General features: G+C 40.9%; 2 protein-coding genes across 7 annotated transcripts in view; one reads left to right on the forward strand and one right to left on the reverse strand.

Annotated features, from left to right (window-relative positions):
• LOC126852554 (uncharacterized) overlaps positions 1–3,082 on the reverse strand; it is a 38,690-nt gene extending 35,608 nt beyond the window's left edge. For 4 of the 6 annotated variants that reach the window (XM_050597472.1, XM_050597465.1, XM_050597468.1 and 1 more), the window contains exons 1-2: positions 3,031–3,082; positions 2,604–2,980 (exon numbers count right to left, since the gene is read on the reverse strand). The gene's annotated coding sequence lies outside the window, so the exon portion shown is untranslated. Of the gene's footprint in view, positions 1–354; positions 462–2,603; positions 2,981–3,030 lie in introns of those variants that run through there. The other 2 variants (XM_050597467.1, XM_050597471.1) reach the window with 2 other exon arrangements.
• Positions 3,083–5,723: 2,641 nt separating this feature from the next.
• LOC126852514 (roundabout homolog 2-like) overlaps positions 5,724–25,986 on the forward strand; it is an 84,917-nt gene continuing 64,654 nt past the window's right edge. The window contains exon 1 of the mRNA XM_050597380.1: positions 5,724–6,966. Within this exon, the coding sequence (XP_050453337.1) occupies positions 6,900–6,966 (67 nt within the window). The 5' untranslated portion in view covers positions 5,724–6,899. The remainder of the gene's footprint in view (positions 6,967–25,986) is intronic.

Raw genomic sequence — 25,986 nt, forward strand, 5'->3', positions numbered from 1 at the left:
AGGTTGCGCAATAAATCGTACACTGTTTCGAAATTTTCATTAAAAAAAATTCAACTATAAAATTTTTAGATGAAAAAATAAATAAATTGCTTTTTAGACACTATGTATATTTTAATTGGAGCGTCGATAAGACGAGAGAAAACAGGGAGCTAGTTAATCATTATTAAGAATCGGTTAAAGGCTGTCACTGCGATTTATCGTTGCAAGAAAATTCGAGCTCGATCGTTTTTGTCGTCGTCGTTCGACTTGATCGGTCGCGTGATTAGTCACAGAACGAAATTAACCAGGTCGCACAAAAGCTATTATAACACCAATAAAAGCAACAACATATGTCACTTCGCACTTCCGACATACTTCCGTCGACGAGTTTCCAGTTATTTGAGCACAAGTGGAGAGAGGGTGGGCGATTATTCGAGCAGTCGCTCGAATTCCCGGTACAGGTATTACACACAACCTCCTTTTATTCGCGTATCTCTTGATACTGCACCAGCTGCCTTTCGATTGCGCTGTAAACACGGCGGCCAAGGCATTTTTCCCACTTTTTTGCCGGTGTCGTGCATCATCGAGCTTTATGTTACGTTATATGACTATGATATCTGATAAATTTACATTACAGAGATTTCAAGTAGGAGTCTCATTAAAATCCATGTGATTATAATATATGAGAAGTGATTATAATATATGTTCAGCAAATGCTTCTCTCGATTGCGTTAGAAATACTATCGCAAGCAAATTCGTCAACAAGAGCAAGATAAACGTGAGTTAAAATAAAAAAAATAGATAGACTTAAAAGAAAATTTTATGCCGCGTTTTTGTTAAATATTTTTTAATAAGAATAAGCCGATTTTGTCAACAATTTACTTTTATTATACGATAATTCTTTAATAAAATTTATTGTAAAATATATAAAATACGCGTATGTGTTTACTGTGTAAAATATGTTTTTGTCATTTACAAAACGCATTTATAAACGAACAATATTAATAATAAAAAGTGTTGATTTTTTCATTTGTACAAAAACGATGCAACATCGAAGCCACCAAGATTCCATACCTTCGTGTATGTGAAATATTTAATAAATTCGTGTATACAAGAATATTATAACAATCGCGATCTCGGAATACAATGTGCAGATAAAATTTGGACGATACAAGGTGCGAGGAAAATTATATAGCCTTCGCGAGGAGAGACGCGTGCTCTCACAAACAGGATGCCTTGGCTGTCATTACGCCGCTGCCGAGAAATGTTCTATCAACGCGCGATCGACGCTCGTCCACGTGCACGCATACATATGTATATACGTGAGACGTCACGGTCGCTCTCGCCGCGTGGTCGATGGGCATCGCCCGCCACCGGTGGGTCGCTTACATTAGACGCAACCTGAACAGAGCTGGCACTATATGCTCAAGAACCCCCGGTGATCCGCTATCGGCGACAGAGATATTCGACGCGGAACATCGACATCTCGCTGCACGTCGCGTAATTATGTCCGTCCAAAGAGACCGGAGGAATTGATTTCATACAATGGAGAATCAGACAATTCTCTCTACTTTATTTTCTTCCTCCATCCCTTCCCTCCCGCCCTTCTTTCTCACTATCCCTAGCTTTAAAGGACGCAGGGCACGCTTTATGAGACAGGCGAAATGTGCGATTTCCTCCCTCCTCCCCCCCCCCTCTCCATTCGGGTTCCCGGTTACTTTATTGCCAATTTGTTTATTCGCGTTACTACGGGGATTGAAACCGACTGTAATTTTGCTGCGTTTCGGATTTCGATGCTCGATATATATGTAGACACACGGTAATATCGATTTATTTTATTTGTGACGCGGGCAATTGCGCGAGCGCGTGCTTTTTTCGATGCGAGATTGAAACTTGAGCTTTACAATTACAGTTTCAGTTTCGATTTTATATAGAAATAGCTATTGCAGAGGATAAGTATGCGCTCTGATCTAATAATCCACATTTGTCTTTTTGTCTCGATTAATATCATAACTTTTAAATCTTTCTCAATATCAAAAATACTCGAGAAATCAAATTCACATTTAAATGTCAAACGAAAATATTTATCGAGCAATTCACGTAATATTTGATAAATGTTTAATATAAGAACCATCTCGCGAATTTTTTTTTTAAATACATTATTTTACTTATTTTAAGAAACAAACTCTGTGATGGAAAAAATTATATCGCTGGCAATAATTGACTCATTTTTTTTGTATAATCGTATTTGAATGCAGAGTGATTATACATATGTAACATCGTACTGTATATTTTGAATCCGTATAAATTTAAAGAAAATAATTTGCGTCCCATAAATAATAAAAACAGAAATTTATTTTCTTTGTCTCTGTCTATCACCTCAAATAAAATGGCTAAATTAAACATGTATTTGTATTTTTAATAAAGGTTGCAGTTTATCATCACACACACGAGTAAAATTCATAAAAGTGTTGGAAGTTCTCATCGACACGATGCACTATAAATTTTTCGTCCTCCCCTTCCCCTCCCCTCTTTCCGTCCCCTCTTCCCACGACATTACGCTTAATTGCAGGCAACATTTATTCTCGATAATTTAATTTGTCGATAGTTCGACTAAGACTTACCTTAATGATACTTGAAGCTCGATCCGCCCGGTGGAAGTTTCCTTGTCACTCATACAAGTACATACGTCACACGTTCACATCACCGACGCAAAGCATTGTATATTTTGTTTACGCGTCACCGCGCACGCAACACAATCGCCCGGTATTTTTCTCGGCACAAAACACACGCTCACTTGTAGACGATATTTATTCCCGGTGAGATAAAATCATCTCTCGCGAGGCTCGATCGCAATTATATCTTTACCAGATGCGTCCCGACGCGACGTAACGAATGACCGCGCGATGTACACCGCGGTTAACTTCTCAACTTTCGCGATTCTGCGAAGTCAGGGCTAGCAACCACGGTCCGATTCCGAGATTAATTCGAGCGTTAATTTCTGTTAAACGTGACATTAACATGTATATATATATATGTATATATATATACATTGGATAAAAACACGATATTAATGGACGAATGAGAATCGCAAACAGCTGAGACCGACCCTCACGATAACCGCGACGAGACTGAAAAACTTTCGAAAAATGGAAGGAGACGGTGTACAAGTGATTCTCGGAAACATGCCCTAGCTACTTTATTTCGTATAGGTAGTATAACTGATGCGGATTTATGTACACATAATAGAGCTGTGTGTGCGTGTGTATGTGCGTGTGCGCTACTACTTCGGTAAGGTGGATATATATCATATTACGTACACACGGCCAATTTCGATGGAAACTGAAACGAGATAAGCGCGTCTTTAAAAGAGAGAAGAAACTATAAGGGAAAGAGAGATGGAAAGAGGGAGCGAAGCGAAGTGCAGCCGGACTCGCTTCCGAGAATTTCCAGTCCTCGCGCAAGGCATCCTCGCATTTTTCGATGATAGTTTCTTGCTTAGTACCATCTCGACTATCGCAAAGGGTAGTTCGAACCTTTCTTGCTTGTATAAAATGCAAACGCTTTATTCACGTAATCTGTAATATACTATATATCAAGAGTGATGTATAAATTAATTTTTTAAATGTCACAACGCGTTTATTAATAATTATTAGAGAACATTTATTATATAATATTTGCATTCTGTATATATATATATATATATATATATATATATATATATATATATTCATTAACGTCGCGTTTAATAAAAATTAGTTGGAATAGTCCATGTGTCACAACAATATATGTTCGATTCGTAATACAACCTCGGAATTCGGAATCAGACCAAGTGTATATCTCGGAACACGGAACCGGAAATTAAGATATTCAGTCATTTCCGCATTCGTCTATAGTGTATTGCACACGATTATTTATGCACACGATTATAACATCGAGACTCTCTTGTGGTGATATAATCGCAATCGCGAACATTGTAAATGTCAAAAGAACTCTGTGCAATATTACAGCGTTGTTAAACATATTAATAAAATTAAAAGAAATTATAAATCACCGAGAATAAATATCATCCAATAAATGTGTATCATCCGAGAGTGCTAAGAAAAAAGTATCAGGCAACTGTCGTATTAAAGACAGTATTATTAAATACAGTACATCACGTCAATAATGTGACAGTTCATGAAGTAAACTCTGCGGGACCATATCAATCGTCGATCTGTCACTCTGTTTTAAGCATCATTAAAGTAAGTATTAAAATTATCAAGACTAAATATTGCTAGCTAGTAAGTAAACATACAGTATTGGAAGTGCCTAAAAAAAGCATCGAGTGACTGTCATATTGTATGCAAATATAGTAACATATCGAATTGTTAGAATGAAAACATGTGACAATTATATCAAATAAAAATGTGGCTGAAAACAACATAAATAAACACAATAACTATTAATAAAGCATTGAACGAAGATTCCAGTTTTGATTTTTTGAAATATGCGAGTTTAAAAAAACTGAATAAGGAACTGTTGTACTGAACATTTATCGAATATCTGATAGGAAATTATGTAAAGAAAGGAAAATTAATTATTAAAGACGGGGATTTGCATATTTCTAAATACAATCCTGCGATGTGCGCGCGCGTTTTGTTCCCATATCCTCGAGCTACGTACGAAAATGACCCGAAGATGGCCGATCGTAGTCGAAGACCCGCGTGGTGCTTACGAGAATCGCGAGTCCAGGGTGTTTCGAACACCCTGGAGATAGAGCAAGAGAGTTGAATCCTTTCGAGATACTTTCTACTTTACTTGGCGTTATCAAATATTACAAATGCATACGCGAAACGCACATCGTATAAATATGATTGTCGGCAGGCAAATATGTCGCGCACAAAATGTCAATGAAATTTCACGCCGCGGCTTCAATAATAAATCAAATAATATTGAATGATGGTTCATTTATGAGCTTGGATTTAACATCGCCCATTTCTATTCACGCGGGGTTCGATGATGCGTTATATATCTCTGTACTTATATTAGCTACATCGCTGAAATTTTCATCGGACCATATAGAGGCAAATTTGCGTTGCATAAAATGTTGATAAAATATTGCATTATGGGACTTATTTTTCCCATTTATCAAATTAAATAATAATTTGGCATATATTCTCCGGTCCTTGGAACCGTTCTGATGTTTATTAAATGTAACAATAATGTATTTTTGAAACGCATCAGGAATCGAGCCTTCTTGTTATTAGTCAGAAAATAAATATATTTTTTATATCTTAATAGATCCTGACAAAATAATATAAAAAATTTAAAGTAAAATATTTATTTTTATTTCGCTACTATCTCATCTTGACACTATTTACACGCAGAAATGAAAAGATTCAACTTAGAAAAAAACAGCGGTTTTATTTAAAAAGTTAAGGCGATTTGTCACCTGTTTTTCTCTTTTTCGCTCGTGAAAATTCCGGCAGCAATATCTCATTTTTTATTCGACGAAGAGCCTCAACGAGAGACCGAAATACCGAGAAATAATTTTTTCGCTATCTCTAATAGTTTCCGAGAAAAGAGATGCTTCAACATACACTTTACATAGTCCAGCGTGTACATGGAATACGACATGGAATAACACGCGCATACATACAGATTTGGTTCTTCCCGACTTCGTAGATGGCGCTGGACGGCGCGCTATATTCTCAGCTTTTTATCCGGGCGCTTGCGTGCCCCGCGCCAGTCGTGAATCGGCCTTCGCGTCAGCGGTATCGGTTATTTGGTTTTTTTCACCCTCCGTCTCTGTTTTCGTTCGCACGCGAAACGTCCGACGCGATACGGGCGCTTGTGATATACATAGTTGGTAAACGTCATACAACATGCAACGAAGTGACACTCGAATCGCGACGAGCGACCGCCGGCCGTCCGGGTGACATCGTCCCGCGGGACTCGGCGTCGCGTCCGCGAGAATAATCGCGCTCGTTTCCTCCCTCTCTTCTACCCGCGAGTGACATCGAGCGATATCGAAATATCGATCGAACGGCCACCGATCGCTCTCTTTCCCCTCTCTTTATCTCTCGATCGCGAGGATGGATCGTTTCGCGGAGCGACGGCGCGCGCGCGACTGTTGACATCGCGCACGACCGGACCGTTTCATTCGCAGCCGGATTATATCGTCATTCTCGGCGTCGCGTGTGTGCCCGGTGCGCGGCCTCCTCTCCTCGTAGAATGGACACTCGCCGTCGTAACGACGGCGTTGTCAGCGGCGCGGTGCGCGCATCGATCAACCCGTGAAGGCAGGCGACCCTCGTCGCCGAGAGACGGCGGCGGCGAGACGCTAGACAGAGAAACGCGAAGTTGGCCGCGCGAGAGTTCCCGGCCGTTTCGCTTTCGCGATACACGACATCGATATATAAACCCCGCGAAAAAGAGGAGGAATGGATGTAACTCGTCGCCGCGTTCTCCTCGTTCCCGTGCAATGGCAGACGCGCCGCGGATCAGCCGCTCCGACGGCGGTTTCCGACGGACGACGACGCGGCTGAAGTAAGCGACGACGAGTGAGTCGGTGATCAACGACGACACATATCGATACATATATCGTTCGTTCGCGCGCCAGCGCGCGCGACGCCAGATACTCGCGGAATTGTGTGCCTGTTGTGTGCGTCGAAATAAATAAATAGAGAAAAAAAAAAAAAAACGTTCATCCGTCCGTCAGAGTGACATCGAGGAGGAAGATCGCGTTAACGAGATCTGTCAAGACGGACTCATCGATGACGCGCGTGTGTTGATCGGCGTGTGCTCGGGTGCCCCGATATCTTTCCTTAACCTTCATAGAGGTTTCGGTTGTGTGCGAGCGATCCTCGGAGCATCATCGGCATCACGGAGGAACGGAAAGAGCACGACGCACGACGGGGCAGCCCTCGGATATATTAATGAAGATGTACCGCGGATTGATCGATCGGTTGCTCCTGCTAGCGGCCTTCGGAATCACGGTCCAAGGTACGTGATCGTTTCTCTCGCTCCTCACCCCCTTGTCGAATGCGTACCCCAATCTTTCTCCCTTTTACCCTCCCTCCCCCCTCTCCCTTCTCCCCTCCTCTCTTCTCCAGTATCCTATGATTCTCCCTAGCACGCTCCGCTGCTTTTACGGTCCAGCGTCCCCTGTGCGTAAATAATATACAGGGTGTCCTCGTTCTACGGCGACGCCGATTCGATGACGGTACGCGTTCCCGTATCGACGCATTTAAACGAAATCCCGGATATTCCCACGGATTCTCTCGATCGCATTTATCGCCAGATGCGAGCACACAGGCTCGGGAAAGCGATTCGATCAGCATCGCTCTTCGCGACGGCGGTTGCGGCGGCGAATCCTATTCGCATAAATTGATTTGCGCACCCTCCCTCCCGCCGTGTTGTTTCGCTGATCTCGTTCCGAATCTCGAATCCGCGCAAATCGAGTTCGCGTGTAACGAGGACGCACTTTGCGACTTAGGGATTCCGGTTAAAACTGATAGGCGAAAATAGACTCCGGATCGCTCTCGCGTTTTTTTATCGAGTCGTTAGATTGAACGCAAAAAGGTGATAAAACGAAAACAACGTGATTTTCTTGCTTCCATTCAAGCAAAGAATATACGATACACCTTTCGGCTAGTTTCGTACAGTATTTATTTAGAACAGTAGATTAACGTCTGTGTAGTCAAACATTTGCATTACAGATAAGACAGGGGAGATAAGACTCATGTAGCGCTATAAGCAGGAAGTATGAACGAAAGATAAACAAAAAGCGATAAGTAAATGTTTCGATTCCGAGGATTGAGATGTATTTTCAAATATTTCTCTTTGTCTTATTTTTTAATATTAGAAGAGAAAAAAATACATGAGAAAATATATGCCTATAAATTATACCTCTTGCCATGATTTTTGAATAGAAATTGTAATATTAATTACAGATGCAAGTTATTGTTTATATATTTTGCAATGTCACAGTTATTGATTGCATCTCTGATTATTTAAAAAATAATATAATACTAATACATGATCTATCAGAATGCAAACAACCTTAAATCGTTTAAACGGGGAACGATTATTAAAGGCCTCGCAAGAACACTTGGATTCGTGCATTTACTAATACTTACGTACGGACTCCGGTATCATTTCACTCGAAATCAATTCTGTTAACCCTCAATTACTTTGATGGAGGCGCATATCTGACCCCGATGTAGATAGCTTGTGAGATATCACTTTTATCTTGAACTCTGACTCGTTATATTGCTCAAATGATTTTCACATTTTCCCCTCTTTTTACCCTGCACCTAATTAGAACGCAAGTTATTCCCTTTGATGATGATGCACACTAATTTCGACGAGTTTATTAAATTTCACTTTATCCGATTTTTTTTTTCACGTAGAAATTTTATAATCAACGAGTTATATTTCACAGACATATCTCTGCTGATCGTAAAATGAAAATTTTATATTGCGAACAATAACCATAAAAAAATACGATATTACTTTTCACAAAGTTATTTTACTACATTACGTTAACTAAATCGGTGACAGCAAGAAAATTAAATTTTTGACAGTGCAAATTTTTTTTTTTTTAATTTACGTAATATAGAAAAGCCATTAACAAATTTCACTCTCAATTCGGGATCGAATTTATGTTTAAGATCAGATTTATGCTTAAATGATCACGAATATATTTACCTGACACGTTATACACGGCTGCGTATACCGCGGTCCACCGATATCGGGTGTAGGAAAAACAAGATACGTGGAATATTAAGGGAAAGTTTTCCGACGCGGACGGGTTATTTATTTTAGTAGTTTGCGCGCGGCGACCGTCTAAAAATAGACGGCGATACGCGGCTAGAGGCGCGGTAGGCTCTTTCGATACTCTATTTTTGTTTACGACGCGATGTTTACCGTTATTAAAGCAAAACTCCTCATCTCCATTCTTAACCGCGACCACCACATTGCGTTTCCGTACGTTTCGCGGCAAGCGAGCGGGCATTTTAAGATATCTCGCGTTTATTTTTTCAATCCCGCGTTTGTTTTTTCAGGCAAACGTAATTTTGTCGTAACCGCGAGTATGCATTCAGTTTTATCAGAGATTAAGTAAAGATTCTGTTGTGCATTACATGTAAACGATATCGATGCGATATTACATTTGAAACACGTAAGTGATATCGAAAATTTTTATGATTATACGCAATCACAAAAGTTTCGCAATTTTTTTTGCAACACACGATGAGAAGAACATTCTTGTGGGAACTATTGTAGAATTTCAAATGAAGCGAATTAGATGTAATATTTATTGCTTAGTCAACTATTTCAATTTCCTCGAGGAGATATGCGGGAGCAATTCTCTCTGTTGAACGCAAGACGTTATATTGATTTCTATGTATAATTACGCGCGTGCTGGAAATAAGGGTGAGCGGCACGCGACACGATTATACTAAGGCACATTGAACAATGTGTAAATGATAAATTAAGCCAAGTTTATCCCGTTCCGTAATTTCTTGTACAATTCCAAGATTCTCTCTCTCTCTCTCTCTCTCTCTCGTTCTTTGATCATGCTCGTTCACATTTCAACGTCTCTCTCTCTCTCTCTCTCTTTTTCTCTTCTCTTTCTCTTTGTCTCCTTTTTTTAATTCTCGCACGATCGTTCACCTTTTATTACGAGTTCCTGATGTAATTGTTGCCGTGTTATTGGTTATTACGTGGCGCCGAGGCACGTTGCCCTCGATCGGAAATACGTTTTAAATGTCCATTACATGCGCGCACGTGGACAACGATTGATCTTTCGCGCACGACGCGATTAATATCCTTCAATCGCCGCCGCGCCGACAATGCATGACTGTGAAAGAAAGAAAAAAAAAATCGCAGTTTATACAACGAGGAAGAAAAGCCGTCTCTGCTTTCGCAGGTGTCCCGGCGTTGACGCGCCTAAGAAGCTATCTGTGTTCCTCCGACTATTCATGTCTCTTTTAGTTTAGAGCTCCTTTTCACGCACAGGCGGTTTTCTCTTTCAAGCTCGCGCCATATTTGCCGGCTCCCAAATGGGCGATGCGTATGAGCTAGGACGTACAAATGACAGTTTTGTAAGGCACGAGCTAAATACGTATATATCTTGCTAAAGCTTTTACGGCGACGAGACACGGATGGCATTTTCTAACGTTAACATCCCGATTGCCGTAAAGATTATCGACACTAGAAAGCAGCTAAAATATTTTCACGTACAGGATACATTTGCGCGAATATTTTAATCCGAATATTTTATGCGAATATAATATTTAGTTTGAAGAGATTTATATAAAGCGCCAGAATGTATGTATCATAAAAAAAAAACGTGATTTAGTAAAACTACTTTTGCAAGATTTCTCAAAGATGTTTTCTTATACAATATTTTTTACATTTTTTATTTTATAAAATATATAATAAATAAAATATATTCTCAATATACATATTTCCTTTTTGCTTCTCTCACGCTGAAAGACGTGTGTTTTCACAAAATTAGCTTGCGAATGGTGTCGCGGACGGAAAATTTTGTCAACGATACGCGAATATTGGCTCCGTGCGATCGCGATATGAAAGACGCCAACATTCGAATTTTCGCATCGCGTAACTTTACGAGGCATTTTCCCGACCGCGGCGCCGAATCGACGCCGTCGATACTGAACGGGGGAAGGGGAAGGAAGGCTCCCTGCCTTTTATGTCGGGAGACATAAAATGCGTTACCGCACATTTTTGCCTTTACCGTTGATATCCCTCCCAACATATTTGCGATGAAAGTGTTTGCAAACTAGAAAACTGCGTCTCATGCGGCCAACTAGGCGTGGTTACTCGCGATTCGCGATGTACGATGCTCGACGGCATTCTTCATATCGTCGTAATAAATCGTCGCCTTAATCACGCCACTGCATTTAGAATTAGTACCATATGCGTGCGGATGTATGCTGTGCGATAAAATACGCCTAAAATTTCGAGATTTATCCTTGGGACTTTAAAACGTAATTAAGAGTTTATATTAATTAATTAAATAATAAATAAATAAAAATAATTAAAATAATTAAAATTATATTATATTATTACTTATAATAGTGTTTTTTTTTTTTTTTTAATGGAGATTACTCTCGATTCTGCGACTTGACGCTTCAATTTGTAATTTTTTATAATTTTTTTTTAAATAAATTAAAATATACGAATGGGATGTATATCTATACGGTGACTTTTGGAGCAGTTTATATCGAAAATTTTAGTCAAACCATTTTAGTCATGGGCAGTCCGAGTCGTTTCATACTCGGCACCGAGTATCGTCAAAGGTTACCGCGAATGCGTGGCTAACAACGACGAGACGAGGAGAGAGAAGGAGGGAAAGACGAGGCTTCGCTCTTCGTGAACCAGTTCCAGCTTTATCGATGCACCCGCACTCCCGGGATATCGCGTACGCGGCCGGCGAAACAAAAACGGCACGCGGATGAATAATTTATGGCGAAGACGACCACCACACTAGGTTGCCGGTTCCTCTCCTTTCTATTCTCTTCTCTCTCTCTCTCTCACACACACACACACACACACACACACACACGCACTCTTTTCCTCTCTCGGCGTGTCAGATGACAACGAACGCGGACGCGCACGAATAATTAATCACCATCTATAGCAGGAATCTAAAGATAGTGTTTCGCGACTGACTGACGTGTACATATGGTCTTTGTTCCGAAGCATCGCGGTTTGCTCGTAAAAAAATGGCAAGTGGATAATGCCGAGAGCTTTAGTCCCGCGACAACGGCCCGGCCATCTAATAAAAAAAGGGACATCTTTCTCCTGCGTCAGTGAAAGTGTGATTTTGCGTAAACACGCTATCGCGCCGTTTCCCTCTCTCTCTATTTTTTTTTTTTTGCGCGACACTGATATCCATGAGATGCAATTAATGCCTATCACATTGAACAGCGTGATAAGTTTGATATTCAAGCTCACCGTTTTACTCGGATGATCTAACTTAATTGTTATGCGATTATCGTGACGTATATAAATCAAATTTTAAAAAGATTATCGAAATTCTGATGTGGAATAATAGAATCTATCGAGAGATCCGATAATTAAAACGTATTGCGGGAGGGGAGGCGCGAATCGTCTTGTATCGCTGCATCACGCCCGACCAGCTGGCATAATGACAGATATTATAGATCGATTGGATCCTATATATGGTCTTTAGGAAACTATGTATAGAGCCTGAATTATGAAGGAACTCTCTATTTGTTGCTTCTCTGTATTGCATTCACATCAGTTATTAACTTAGTTCATCCCTTTTTATAGTTTAAGTGAATAGAAAATAGATCTGATAAGAAATTATGAACTTTTTATTAAAGAGGAGAATATGATATACATATATCGATTGTAATAGTTATCATATGTAGATATCTATTCAAAGACATCTGTGAAGTATTTGTTAATTTGAGAATAGAGATGCGAAGAAACCGTTCTCGATTATCAATTACGAGTAAAATATCTAACTAAAATAAATGAGTACGAGAAATGAATTAGATCAACGAAATTTTGTAAAATTACAGTAAGTTTCAAGAATATACAAGATATTACAGTCTTATATTTCTCTCAAATAGAATTTATATTTCAGTAGCAAATTTAATTATATATTTATATGTCAAATAGTGATTTTAGTAATTATCTATTAAATATATGCTATAAATCTTTCATAATCGAGATTTGGTTTAAAACTTTTTCAGGAGATTTAATAAGAAATTGCGAAGATAATCAATAAAATTCAACGAGAGAGAGAGAGAGAGAAATCTTTTTCAACCGAAGAATCTAATTCAACGGTTATTCAATTTACTTTTTTGCGAGAAGATTGGTAGATTTCATCCTTAAAATTGATTAAAATCCATATTAAAATTGTTAAAATAAAAACTAAAATCTTTCAAAAAAATTCTTAGGAAAGTGAATTAGAGTATTATCGAAACATTTTAGAGAATATGCTACCGGAATTTGATGCGAATCTGGCAAAGCACGAACACGTGTATATGTACGAGAAAATGCCGAGACACACGAGTGGACACGACGATGAGAGAAGCAAAAGTAACGGAACGGAAAGACTATACGTTGTCATTCGCATATTGTGGCGGTGTTCGCGAGCGGAATGTTAGTTACTTCATCACACCCCGACTCGTTCTTTCGCGTTATCATACCTTAGCACGTGTGCGCGAATGCATCGAGCACTCGGATGAAATATGCCGCATGTCGTTAGGATGCATTCTCGCGAGGGATCCTCTTTTTTTTCCCTCTTTCTCTTTCTCTCTCGTTTCTTCTTATTCTCTATCTGCGCTCGCTCAGCGGAGCTTGCCAGTGAGAATTCCGAATGAAGACTAAAAAGGGCTGATCAGAACTTGCTCGAGGTCCCTTCTCTCTATCTCCAAATGACAAGTGACTTCGCGTTATCTTTCACGTACACGCCAAGATACGCGTGTCGTGTTAACGCCCGTGAATTCGGTCCTTGGAAATTAATCGTGGCGATTATGCGTCTGAGAATTGGCGAACGGTGTTATGGAACGTCGTATCTGTACATTTTTTTTTTTTTTGCTTTTTTTACGTTTTGACACCGTCTCATGGCGCGAAAATATAAATGTTTCACGAGATACCGTTTTATTATTCCTTCTGTAATATGAAAGATTATTTTAATGCACTGTCTGTTTCCTCGGCTATCTTTTGAATGAAGAATCGCGTTCATCTAAATATTTTCAAGTAAGATTCGCTGCTTGATGCATTATCGTGAGATGAATAAGAACATTGCCCGGTTACGTCGGGCTAGGAGGTCAACGGCCTTGACATCGCCTTTGACGTTAAAAAGTTGGCGAAAACGCTATTTTACGTCTAACGATGCGGCGGCAGTCGTTAAATAAACTGTTAGTGCAGTCTAGCGAGTGCACGGTTAAACTTTCCTCACCGCAAACATCTCCGTTGTTCTCTCGTTCGGGATTTAATGGGCGAATGAAGATGACGGACTTTGAAGGGCGCGCCGTCAGAGAAGGCGACGCGACGATAGTGGATTTTCCGTTATTTCATACGGTACAAAAGCGCGAGATCCGGCGCGCTTTAACCGTAGAATGTAAAACAGCGTCGGGGACTTTGCACTCGCGAGGTACGACAAATCCGAGAATATAAAGCACATAGCGGCGGATCTTGTCTCCGTCTTGGTAAAGCACCTCCTCGTAGCGAGGACAAGAGGAAATGTCCGTCTCATTTATTTGACGCGCCACGCCAGCGCGTAATTTGATTCACTCGTAATAGAACTAGTATTTGCACTGGTAAAAGTCGGGAATATAATACGATAGTTTATTAAATATATATTGTATATATTTATCCATTATATATATATATATATATATATATATATATATATATATATATCCATTTCACAACGTTCATGATGAGTCTGTTCTAGTATAAATTTTTTTTTTTTCTGTTGAACGTATTATATGCAAAATACGATTTCATAATTTTAATCAACTTTGTATTAAGGCAGATCCGCGCAATTCGCGCTTCAACAGTAATTCAATTTCATGTCTAATTTCCGCGATATTTAACGGCAACGGAGCAACACCGAACATTATCTGCGAAATAATTGCGACGAGAAGGACGCGGCGATTTTCCACGAGTGCGCGGCTCCCGCCAATTAAAATAGACGTACGGAAAACGGCTTATTTTCAAGCTGAAATTCTCCACGGGCTATTACGGCGTTGTGAAAGAAAGCACTGTCCAAAGTAGCGCACGATTAGGATGGTGAGCGAAAGAGAGAGAGGGAAAAGCGAGCGAAGAGATAAAGACAGAGAGAGATAAAGCTGTCATGACATACGTATGACACATCAAAGAGACTAAGTTAACGAAACCGGGCTAGGAGATCGGGACGACCGCGACAGGAATCGGTTGTTTGTAGGAGCAACAGCTAACGTTTTGTTGCCGGCCGCGCGTAACGACGATGATGGCGACGACGATGACGACGAGCGACCGAGAGATCGCAGAAGATCGCGCGCGATATATCGGACAAAGGAGTCCGTTGTTCGCGCGCATTGCAGGCCTTCCTTCCTCGCCGGCCGAGAGATGTTTTCTGAACTTCGCTCAGCAGCCGGTTGGATGTGAGACGCGCTCTCTCTCCCTCTTCCTCTCTCTCTTTCGTTCGTTCTCTCATTGCGCGCTACTCTTCTGCGAGAGGCATTTCCGTCGAGAGTAGTTGGTCGTCGCGCGGTCCGAAAGGGCGTATTACGTCCTATTATTTCGCGCGAGTACCATTATGGTTATAATACTGCCGGCCTCTCTATCAAGATGGAGCGAGTACACAGATGGCCCGTATGAATGCATCGAGAGAGAGTAGTAATTGCGAAAGAGAGGCACAAAAGAAGCCCGGACGGCGCGACGGTCTAAAAATTTCAACGCGGTTAGATAGAGATCGTAACAATATCATTAAATGAAACGGCAATGCTTTAAGTATACCTGAAGTTGCCCCCCCCCTCTCTCTCTCTCTCTCTCTCGATCTGTTTCTTTGGCTAATCCGAACATTTTTCTGACAAAAGCGCCGTCTTCTTACCCATTTCCCACGTTAGAGATCTTTCCATTCGAACCACGTTTGAACTTTTATTGCTTGTATTCTGCGAAAATAATTCTCTTTCTACCATATCGAGCATATATTATGTCTAAATTAATTTCTTAATGTCGATCTAATTTCGTAATTAAGCGTGCCATTAACTGTTCATTTAACGTTGCGATGAGGAGAAAGAGAGAGAGAGAGAGAGTAATCGCATTCTATATTCCAAGCGTCCTTCAAGATAATCCCTTCACGTGTCACGATATTCTCCGCGACTGGAGCGAAGGGTAGAGCCTCAATATTCCGATATCATCTTATTATTGTGCTATTATATCCCGTCGCTCGCGATTAGGGCGCCTTTAATATTCGATGTTGCGCGCCGCTCTGTCGCGACAGACAATTTCGATGCTGGCGCACGCGGCTGTCTCTGGCTGGCTGACTTGCTCGGCTGATTCTCCATCTCTCATCGAAAGAGAGCGGCATCTCTCTCTCTCTCTCGGCGCGGATACCGCGCGGCAGGACTCGTGAAAGATGTACGGCCCGAAGGTGTCTTCGACCCCGTTAAGTTCCCTTTTTCGGCCGTAAGGGCCGAAGATGTGGGGTGCGAGAAGAGAATTGCAAGGGGGAAAACGCACGATCGATAAGAGCGCCTCGTAAGACAATTTCTTCTGGGGCGACGAGATAGAGGGACAGAGATGGATAAAGTGAGAGAGGGAGAGAGGCGGCTTCTTTCCACCCATCGCCATTTTAGGTACAGGTGTATGCGTGCGCGCGCACGGGAAAAGAGGGCGAGAGGGGCCAAGGGCGAAAGGGTGGAGGAGGAGGGAGGGAAAAGGTTCGGCGTGGGTGAAAGGGAAGAGATGATGAGCTCCCTCGTGCGCGGCGGCGGGAAAAGGTGACCCTTTTCCGAGAAACGATCCTACGTTAGTCTCCCTGAAACGGTCTTATTTTTTTATAAGTTTCGGCGACCCTGCCGAAGAGGAGTCCCGAAGGGTACGCGCCGCAAGATTCCTTCTCCCTTCGTCGACGAACGAGCGACAACTGTGCCCACACGAAGGCACCCTTCATCTTGAAACGTGACTGCTCCTTATACCGGGTGATTTCGCCACGACGATCGTTAGTATATGTCGGATGTAAAACAAGGATAAGACACAAGGGGAACGCGAGAAACAAATATATAAATCGATGTAAATATAGGAATATATATAAACATAAAGTACATTATTATTTAAATAAAAATAAATAAATATATATATATATATAAAGGAAAACTCACGATAACGTATTTTAAAACAAAATTTCCAAACAAAACTACACATTTATCTTGCAATTCATCATATTTTTCGTAGAGTTATTTGATCGTGTATATGTTGCTGCTATCTCAGCCGTTATTACGTCCGCGATCGATGAACTTGAGCACGGATTTAAAGCTCTCGGAACGCATACCGGGTATCGATAATACGCATTCGGAAGGTATTGGTATCTGTAATACGCGATTGACTACGGGCTCGAGTATTTCGAAGCCTATAGCGGGCATTGATAATCGATATCAGATAGATATCAATCGCCACTTTGAATTCTTTCGACTGGAGTTTTGCCGTTTTTTTTTTTTTATCCATCCATCGTACGTAGCGCGATTTGCGCGACGCGCGTATTTCGATCATGCGAAACAATATTTCAATTAATCATTCGCGTGATATCGTCAGCCAAAGTACAATGAATTGTTACATGATAGACTTTCTGTTTTTCTTCTCCTCTCAGTTGCACTGTAAACAGTGATATCTCACGAATGAATAATTGAGTAGAAGTAGATAACAAAATTTCTCTCTCGTATTATTTAATTAAATCCAAGAGGATTTAAAATGCCGAGATTTTAACTCTTGCTAATTGTTAAATTAATCAACGTCGAATATAAAAAAGATACTATATTTTTATTATCTAAACTTCAATGGAAACGTGACGTCTAATTAACTCGTTGCTAGACTTTACCGTCATTTTCCGCGCAAGCAAAAATGCCAGACCATTTTGAGTGTGTGCCGGTGGTTAACTTAGGTATAAATATTTCAACCTTTTCTCAACCCGAGGCTATGAAATAACATCGTATATACTGCGAACTTGAAAGAACAGTGTCAGCAACTCTGGCATTTTCCGCAAAAATTCCGCTGGAGAATTCCGATATTTTTCACCTTTATTACCTACAATGCGAATTATCGAACACTTTTTAAAATTCATCATTCACATTAACATTAATAATAAATTATTAATAACATTATGTTATTATTAGCATAATAGCTTATTTATAGCTAAATAAAATATGGGGAATTAATTTATAATAACAGATTTTTAACGCAGTTGCGGATAAATTATTAATCGTGTTATTGAAATTTAATCTATATAACGTGATAAATCTATCGCAAGCTGATAAACCATTTGTTCCCAAACGGATCTCTCTCGCTTAAATCTAATTGCGCGCGACGGTGCATTCCTCCTCTTTCGCTCATTCTCGGAGAAATCAGCTCGTTCGTTAGCGAAGGCGTCGTAGCCCTCGCGACCGTAATAATTTCAGGCGCACAAAAGAAGAGATAACGATCGAGAAGTGGAACTAAGCCGGAGGCCACCGAGAGAGAGAGAGAGCGCCGCTGCCACCAAATTAAAATCACACTAAACTACCGAGAGCGCCGTAATTAAGTATTTCTGAGGCAAAAGATTCTTTAAAAGCTTACCGAGAAAGAAATAGGCTGTACTCCCCCCCCTCTCTCTCTCTCTCTCTCTCTCTCTCTCTCTATTTCTCTTTCAGCCTGCGATTCTTCCCCATCGGTGCACCCACACGTGCGTGTACTCGCACGCGCACGCATTTAGCTGCGGGGCCGATCTTCGTGTCTCTTTCTTTCGGCTCGCGCGCGCCGAGTCATCGCGCAACTATTCCTCCGTCTATGGTAGCCGCTATCGTCGTCATCAAGCAGCATCGAGGAGGGAGAGAGAGAGAGAGAGAAACTACCATCGCCAATCTGTGAGCGTACTCCGTGAGTGTCCTCCTTCCCTCTGTAGATCGATCTAACGGCTGGCTCGCCCGGTCTTTCTTTAGCCTCTTCCCGCTTTGAGCTCTCCTCCCCGCAACAGAACAAGGGAGGAAATGGCGAATTAGAGCGAATGGGAATGATAAGCGCCGGAGAGCGCGGGAGATAGAGAGAGAGAGAGAGAGAGGGGAGAAGAGGGATCGGAGAGATGAAGAGAGATAGCGGGGCCCGGAGCCACCAAACCGACGGTAAATCAATACTGACATCGCGGTCGTGACGCCATACGCCAAGTCATCGGACGTATAACGGATGGAGCGGCTATTAAGACTAGCAACGCCAGTTGGGAAAACACTCGCTATATACGCATCATTATTTAGGGATTAATGTTATGCCCGAATCGATTACGTCGCGATATGATATCGTCGTTGGGCATCCCGGACTATTCGGACCGTCCGCGGGAATAACGATTGGCCTTAATTTTAGAGGCGGTCTCCTTCATAAAGCGAATATCACGCGAATTTTCGAACATTATATACTATTTGTTGAGCCAAATAACGAGAATTTCTCGCTTCCCGATTAACGAAAAAAAATCTCTTTTCGGAATTATAAACAATTTTGGAATTATACACAACGGTCCGTTTAACCGATATATTATATATATATATATATATATATATATATATATATATATAGGCAAGCGTAAACGTATGTGCGGATTTCACGCGTTTGAAATTCTCAAAACTCTATTTGCGAAATAAAAATGACAAAATTTCGTTCGCACATACGATATTCAAAGAATTCAAGTCGCCTGAATCATCCGAATATTCCAATATCAAGCCCGACGCAAGCAGCGATATCCAAATATCGGAGTACGTACGGAATTCGGAATTGTATTTGGCTGCTGCGAGCAGCCCCGGTGTCGACCGATATCGTTAGATACGCGAAGTGGTATATTTAAGGTACGCGATCTAGCCGGAATCTACGACGGCCTCTATTTTACAACGCCGGCTATATATATTTCTATAGTATTTGAGCCGGCCTATCCGCTTTAAAAACTTATCGATTGCCGTGTCCCTCCTCGTGAGCGTAAAACGCGCGGAAGTGCCCGGCGCCTGTTATGTACCGACAATGAGAATATTACGTCTCCGGCTGTCGGCAGTCGCATACGCAATTCCTTCCTGTCGGACGGATATTTCCCGGCACCGCCGCACCATGCAGCAGCGACCGGCGCCGTACGCTCTCGCCACGGGAGATGAATTCGGTTTTTATCCCGACCCGGGGTAAACCTGAAGAGCTCTATTGTACCGGACGAATCAACCCTCCGTTGAATCGCGTGCTGCCTTCCGGCTACAAATCAACTAAATACAATAAATCGTGCTTTATTAACGAAATCTGACATATCTTTTTCTTGCTTATGAGGAAACAAGCGTAATATTGCTGCGGAAATTAAAATTCCACGGTGTCGTAAATAACTGCGGCAACGCGAATGATAAATGCCTAATCTCCCTATTTTAGGAATATTTTACACGATTTAATCTCCCGCTAATTTGTTCAGAAATAAATATCTCTTATCCACGTCAGACCTTGGCTATATGATATATGTCTCTGGTTATTTTTGCGAATGAAATAAAATGTCTCGTAAGATGATGAGATAAAATGTCTTGTAATAGAGCTCGTGAATTTAAACTCTTCGAATATTTATACTCGACGCAGGTAGAATCTCTTACTGTAAAAATATATTACACATGTACATATATTACGTATTATATAAATTGTACTTTTAATTATGTCGCTAACTTTAGAAGGAAAATTTTCCTAAAACCCATTTTATAAGTAAAATTTGTTGCGATATAATCTCGTGCTTTTTAAATATGATTGATAAAAGCGTTTTTAAATCTGCGGATCATCTCACGGGAAGCCTCAACATTGTTGTTGAGTGAAAATCGACGCCAAAGTATCCGTAGAGAGAAACATGCAAGGGATGGACAGCGTGTATATAGGCAGCCCGTACATACCCGTATATAGCTCTCGTTTGATACACGCGAGAAACTAAAATGAAACGAGGAAACGCCTAGGGGCGATTTAGCGCAAGTGAGCCACGAGCGAAGACTCACCTCGTCGTCGTCGCCGCTCGTCGGCGGAATATGAAAAGTCCGTAGGCGGTTTTAATTTCGCCGCGAATACCACCACCATTGTTTCCCGTCTCTCTGCACGACGCGCGCGGCGAACAAAAGAAAATCGCGGAGCCCCTGGCGAGGAACGGCGTGTGCGCGCAGCTCGCTTGCTCGAGAACGGCGATAGGGCCGACGAGATACGCGAGGAAAAGGGCCCGTCGAGTCCGACCGACCCTGCTTGATTCGAATCGAGTCGAGCCGGGCGTGAAAGAGCGCCGAGATATCGAGAGAACACACACCGTCCCATAAATCACGTTATTTAATAGATCAACTGCGAGATGACATCTGTTGCGACGTAGGTGTAATGTAATTACGCCGTTGCCGCGGGCACAGAATCAGGGGTGTGAAAACAAAGTTTTCGACGATGGGGCGAGCGCCGGAATTAAAAATCGTATCAGCGAAGAATCGATTTTTTTTTTATTCTATTTTTCGCGTCGCGGGGTGAAGGAGATAAACGACGACGGAGAAGTAGCGGACTTTGACAATTAACAATATAATTGGCAAATTTTTGGCAACTGCTTTGGAAAGCTGATAAATTATATATCTCTGGATTTGATGTATATCTCCACGAAATTATTATCCGAATCACGAAGTCAATATTTGCATTTGATATTTAATTTGTATCGCGAGATAATTTTGGATATTCGAGCAAGAAATGAAAGCTATATTCTATTAAAATACCGAAAAATTAATCAAAATCGCAAAGGGGCTTTGTTCGATTCTCCTCCCTCTCCCGCCCCACTGTACATTCTATCCCCAGGGCGTGGATATTTCGTTTCAACTCGGAATTGATGAGAATTGTTGGTTTTGCGAATTCAGCGCGTTTTAATAAAATCAAAGCTAAATGCTTTTTTCTCGGCGATGAACGCGATGCGTTTCGTTCGCGTCTACGCGCATTACGCGGTTGATATCTCATACGCGAATGTAAATGATGGATGGTAACGATACGACGACGCGAAATGAGGGTATAAACGATGGATCCGTTTATAATTGCAAATTTCATTCCGTGTTTCCATTGTGTAAAACTGCATTATTCCGCGCTTATGCAATTGGCCGAGCGCACGAGAACGTCAAGCAGTTCTTTGTTAGGTTTAATAGCGCCGATCGATTTTCGTCGGTTCTCCCGAGCAATTTCTCATATATATTAATGCCAATAGAGAGAAAGTGAGACACACAATTCTCTTCTTCTCCCAGCGCGCGCTTGTTCGGAGCAAATCAAACTCCGTGGCAAATAGGTCTCGGCACTTTCTCTCTCTCTCTCTCTCTCTCTCTCTCTCTCTCTCTACGTATACACACATTCTGTCAACATACCCCTTGAGGACGGGCTGCGCGGGACTTCGATTTCCAGTTAGTTAGGGCAGTTGCGATTTAAATGGCGCCATCGGAAATGGAGGAGGAAATGAACAAACGCGCCGTACATCGTCCACGTGTGAGTTTTCCAAGTCGCCAATGTGTTGTTGTTTTGCAGACCCGTATTTAATTCGTCGTGCGAATGTCGAGCCCTTTTAACTTTCACAGCGTTCAATAGCCACATAAAATCTAATATATATCTACTTCGATTTATCGAACCGTGAACAATTTTATTTAATGAACAATTTTGTTTATTTATTAATCGAACAATTTTATCTCGTATGCTTTAACGAATAGTTAAAGCAAAAAAAAAAAAAAATTATGATATCACTTTTTACTCAATGATTTAACATTTATAGAATACTAATCAATTGCTTCTGTAATTTTGACGATTTGCGAAATAACTTTTTCTAATAAAAAATAAACGTTAGTGTAAAAGTTTGGTTAAATATTTATTAATTTTTTTTATAGGCATTTAGTTGAAAATTTTTATTAACTTCCACAAAAATTGTTTGATTTTTTAAACCACTTTGATTTTTCTCAACATTTTCATGAAACCTATTAAAATATCTGTAGTGTGTATGTGCATATACATATGTAGATACAATGACCCTGCTCCGAACGTATAATCGGTCATTGATGCATAAATTACTGAGGCAATCATGCGAATCGAGACAAATTTAGTCGCTACAACTTACAATCTTAATCCTTCTAATGTTTAAATATAGCTCATAAGCGACCCTCATAGCAATTGTTTAAGAGAGAGAGAAATTTTAATTTTCTTGATCAAAAGTAGTATCTCATTAATCCCGGGTGAAATTTTAACGACTCGCTCTTTGGCGAATTGCAAGTCGATATTTTTCGGAGAGAAAATAAATTCTATCCATTTTAACGATTCGAGAAGTACCGCCGCACACAAATTTATCGGTAAATGCGGCGCATACGCATACGTGACGCAATATAAATCTGCGCCGTTGGCATAACCTAGCGCACTATGCTGATTTATAGATATCGAGCGATTCTATACGAGCATTCGCAGCGACAGAAATCCGATTATGGTGGGGCACGGCGGTGTTACGCGTCGGAATATCGTGCAATTTCGTGATCCCTCGAATCGAAGGAGTCCTGAAAAAAAAAAAATGCGAAAAAATTGATACGCGCGAATTATTTGCCGATTGTTCTCCTCGGCGTGTGATGCGCGTCATGCTGCTTGGTATCGGGATATCCTCTCGCGGATGGCACTACGTGAGCGTATTTAGTTTCGTTTGCATATAAAGCGGGTATCCGTTTTCTTTTCTGGAAGTGCCCGGCGGCCCATGTTACCACTACAACACGCATCTCTGAATAATTCAAACAAAGGATTAAGCGTTGTGCAGCGAGCGTTGTAAGCACCGGATGTCTAACCAATGTTAGGAGCGGCATTCGACATCCCGAGCACATTCGGATCCCCGTTTAAATTTTATGGACTTAGGAAAGTTACGTTAAATTGGAGATTCCCGTCGAAACATTGGTATGCGAAAGGCGGTGCGTTTGTAAGTCTTAGAGTACGCCGTGGAGAAACGAAACATAATTAAATAAAACATCCGAGTATGAGTGCAATTTACTGCCGATATTTGAAGAATAATTATATAGTCGACGAATAAGATATTTTCAATTCTTCAGAATTACAAAACTTTTGAATATTATGCGAGATATTGTTTGATATTTAATGTTTAATTTTCTTCACTGGGTGTTTCAAGAAAAGGATTTCGAAAACCAGGATTGTTTCACGTTTTACATGAATCATTTACTCGCGTCTGTTTAAATAAAATACGGAAAGGGATTATAATACGCGCTGCGTTAACCTTGTACGACAAACGCATGAGAAAGCTAAGTGAATACACAATGGCAACGAGGCAAATGACTAGTGAATATAACGCCTGGTTGGCCTTCTCCGCATACATACACATATATAATGTGCTCTAGTGTGATAGCAAAAGTGGAAACTGGTATGATAATGAGTTACAAACAGCGCAAATCTCCTTATATTTTACTTGCGAAGCGTATACCGAATAGCGAAGCCGAGAAAATCGCGCAAATTACTGAGATAAAGGCCAATTTAAATCTCGACCGTTTATATTTAAAGGTCAATTGCTATCTAATCATTGATATTATGTGCTTGAATTTACTGCTGAATCGAGAGAAGGTACATCGAATAATGTCGGCGTGCAGAAATATATTGAAACTTATTTCTTGAAGTAATCGAGAAATAATTTTTTAAATATAGAACTTTAAAAGACGCAAATAATAAAGAGGAAATATTTTTCTCCTTTATCATTTTTACCTAATTTTTATAATTTTATAAAAACATTTTTTTTTCTTTTTATTACTTTAAAAAATAAATTCTACATATTTATGCGCGTCAACATCATTCGATGAAGGTACAACAAAAATCGTGTAGCCTTTTCTTGCTTCTACCTAAGTGAGCTCTTGTAGTTTCGCCCTTGTGTTACTGAGCTCCCTTTTTTTTATCATCTTTCGTACGCTTTCTGATTTCGACGGAGTCTTAATCTCTCTTCTTACACCAGCGAGGCTATATTGCTGTAATAAAAAAGGAAGGCATCCACGGCCCTTTATAACGGGCTAATAGTAGGTACACTCGTGTAATTTGCTTCGTCACTTTCCTCCTTCTCCTGTTATCGTCGCCCTTTACTCGCATTAGGGATCGAAAGATTGCACCTGCATTTTTTTGCGCTTGTGAAAATCATCTGCTTGATAATAACGCGATAATTCGCGAAAGAGAGAAGAAGCGTCAAATTTAGTTATTTTAAATCGAAAACCGTTTAAAAAGTTTTCAAAATATCTATGTTAATAAAATTAATGAATTCCTTTTCGAAACCCCCGTTTCGTAGAAAATAAACCGAAATTAGTAAAATTAAATTAAAATCTGTATTTTATTAGGTGAATATTTTAAATCATACACTAGATAAATTTTTACAATTTGCAAAATAACTTGTCTCGAATAGAAATTCTATATAGGTACAAATTATGAGATACATTTTTATATCGCTAAAAATAAATTATTCTTATATTATTTGATACCGTCATTTTTCCCGAAAGAAACTTTAAGGAACTTTCTCTCTCGACTCTGTTTTACATACAAGTACATCGATTCTCTTTGTACACACAAGAGCCGTTCGATCGACGCGTCTTCTCCTCTTCTATTGACTAAATTGGGATGCACGCGTACGTGAACAGGCACTTGGCGGAGGAATGCCCGAACTAGACAGCAGCACGATGCGTCGATCTAATAATGCGTGTAACCACAGGTAATCCGAGAGCCACTATCGATGACTAATACCCGCCTGCTTCTCGCTCACACCGACGCGACGTTCACGTTCTCGCGTGCATCACGTGTAACGCTGCATATAGTATATACGCACGTATGCGAGCGAGCGCGCGCACGCATAATGCATATGGACGTTCGGCGGGCGACATACACCACCACGACGGGCCGAAATCTCGTGGCACGGAGATAGGACGCGCCAGAGGCGGCGATATTATCAAATTATATACCTGCACTACGTGCATACACCGGCGGCCAATAATTCATCCATAATTCAGTTATCTAAATAGGACACCCGCGTCACAGACGCACACATATACCAATATACTTTCGCTGGGTATGCGTGAGTGTGCGTCAAAGCGGGTTGGATATATCGCGGAATGCATGGACGAGCGTGATCTCTGGTAGCTGTTGGAGCGAACGGCGAAAAATTCGCCGCACGCTCGCTCCCGCGAATGTCGGAGTCTCTGTCGGTCGGAAACCGATATTGTCTCGCCTTTTTTTCACCAAAAAGCACCGATGTAGTTGCGCGTTCAGAGGCGTTTAATTATTTAC

The sequence above is a fragment of the Cataglyphis hispanica genome, chromosome 10 (genome assembly GCF_021464435.1).
Source record: "Cataglyphis hispanica isolate Lineage 1 chromosome 10, ULB_Chis1_1.0, whole genome shotgun sequence".
NCBI classification, from domain to species: domain Eukaryota; kingdom Metazoa; phylum Arthropoda; class Insecta; order Hymenoptera; family Formicidae; genus Cataglyphis; species Cataglyphis hispanica.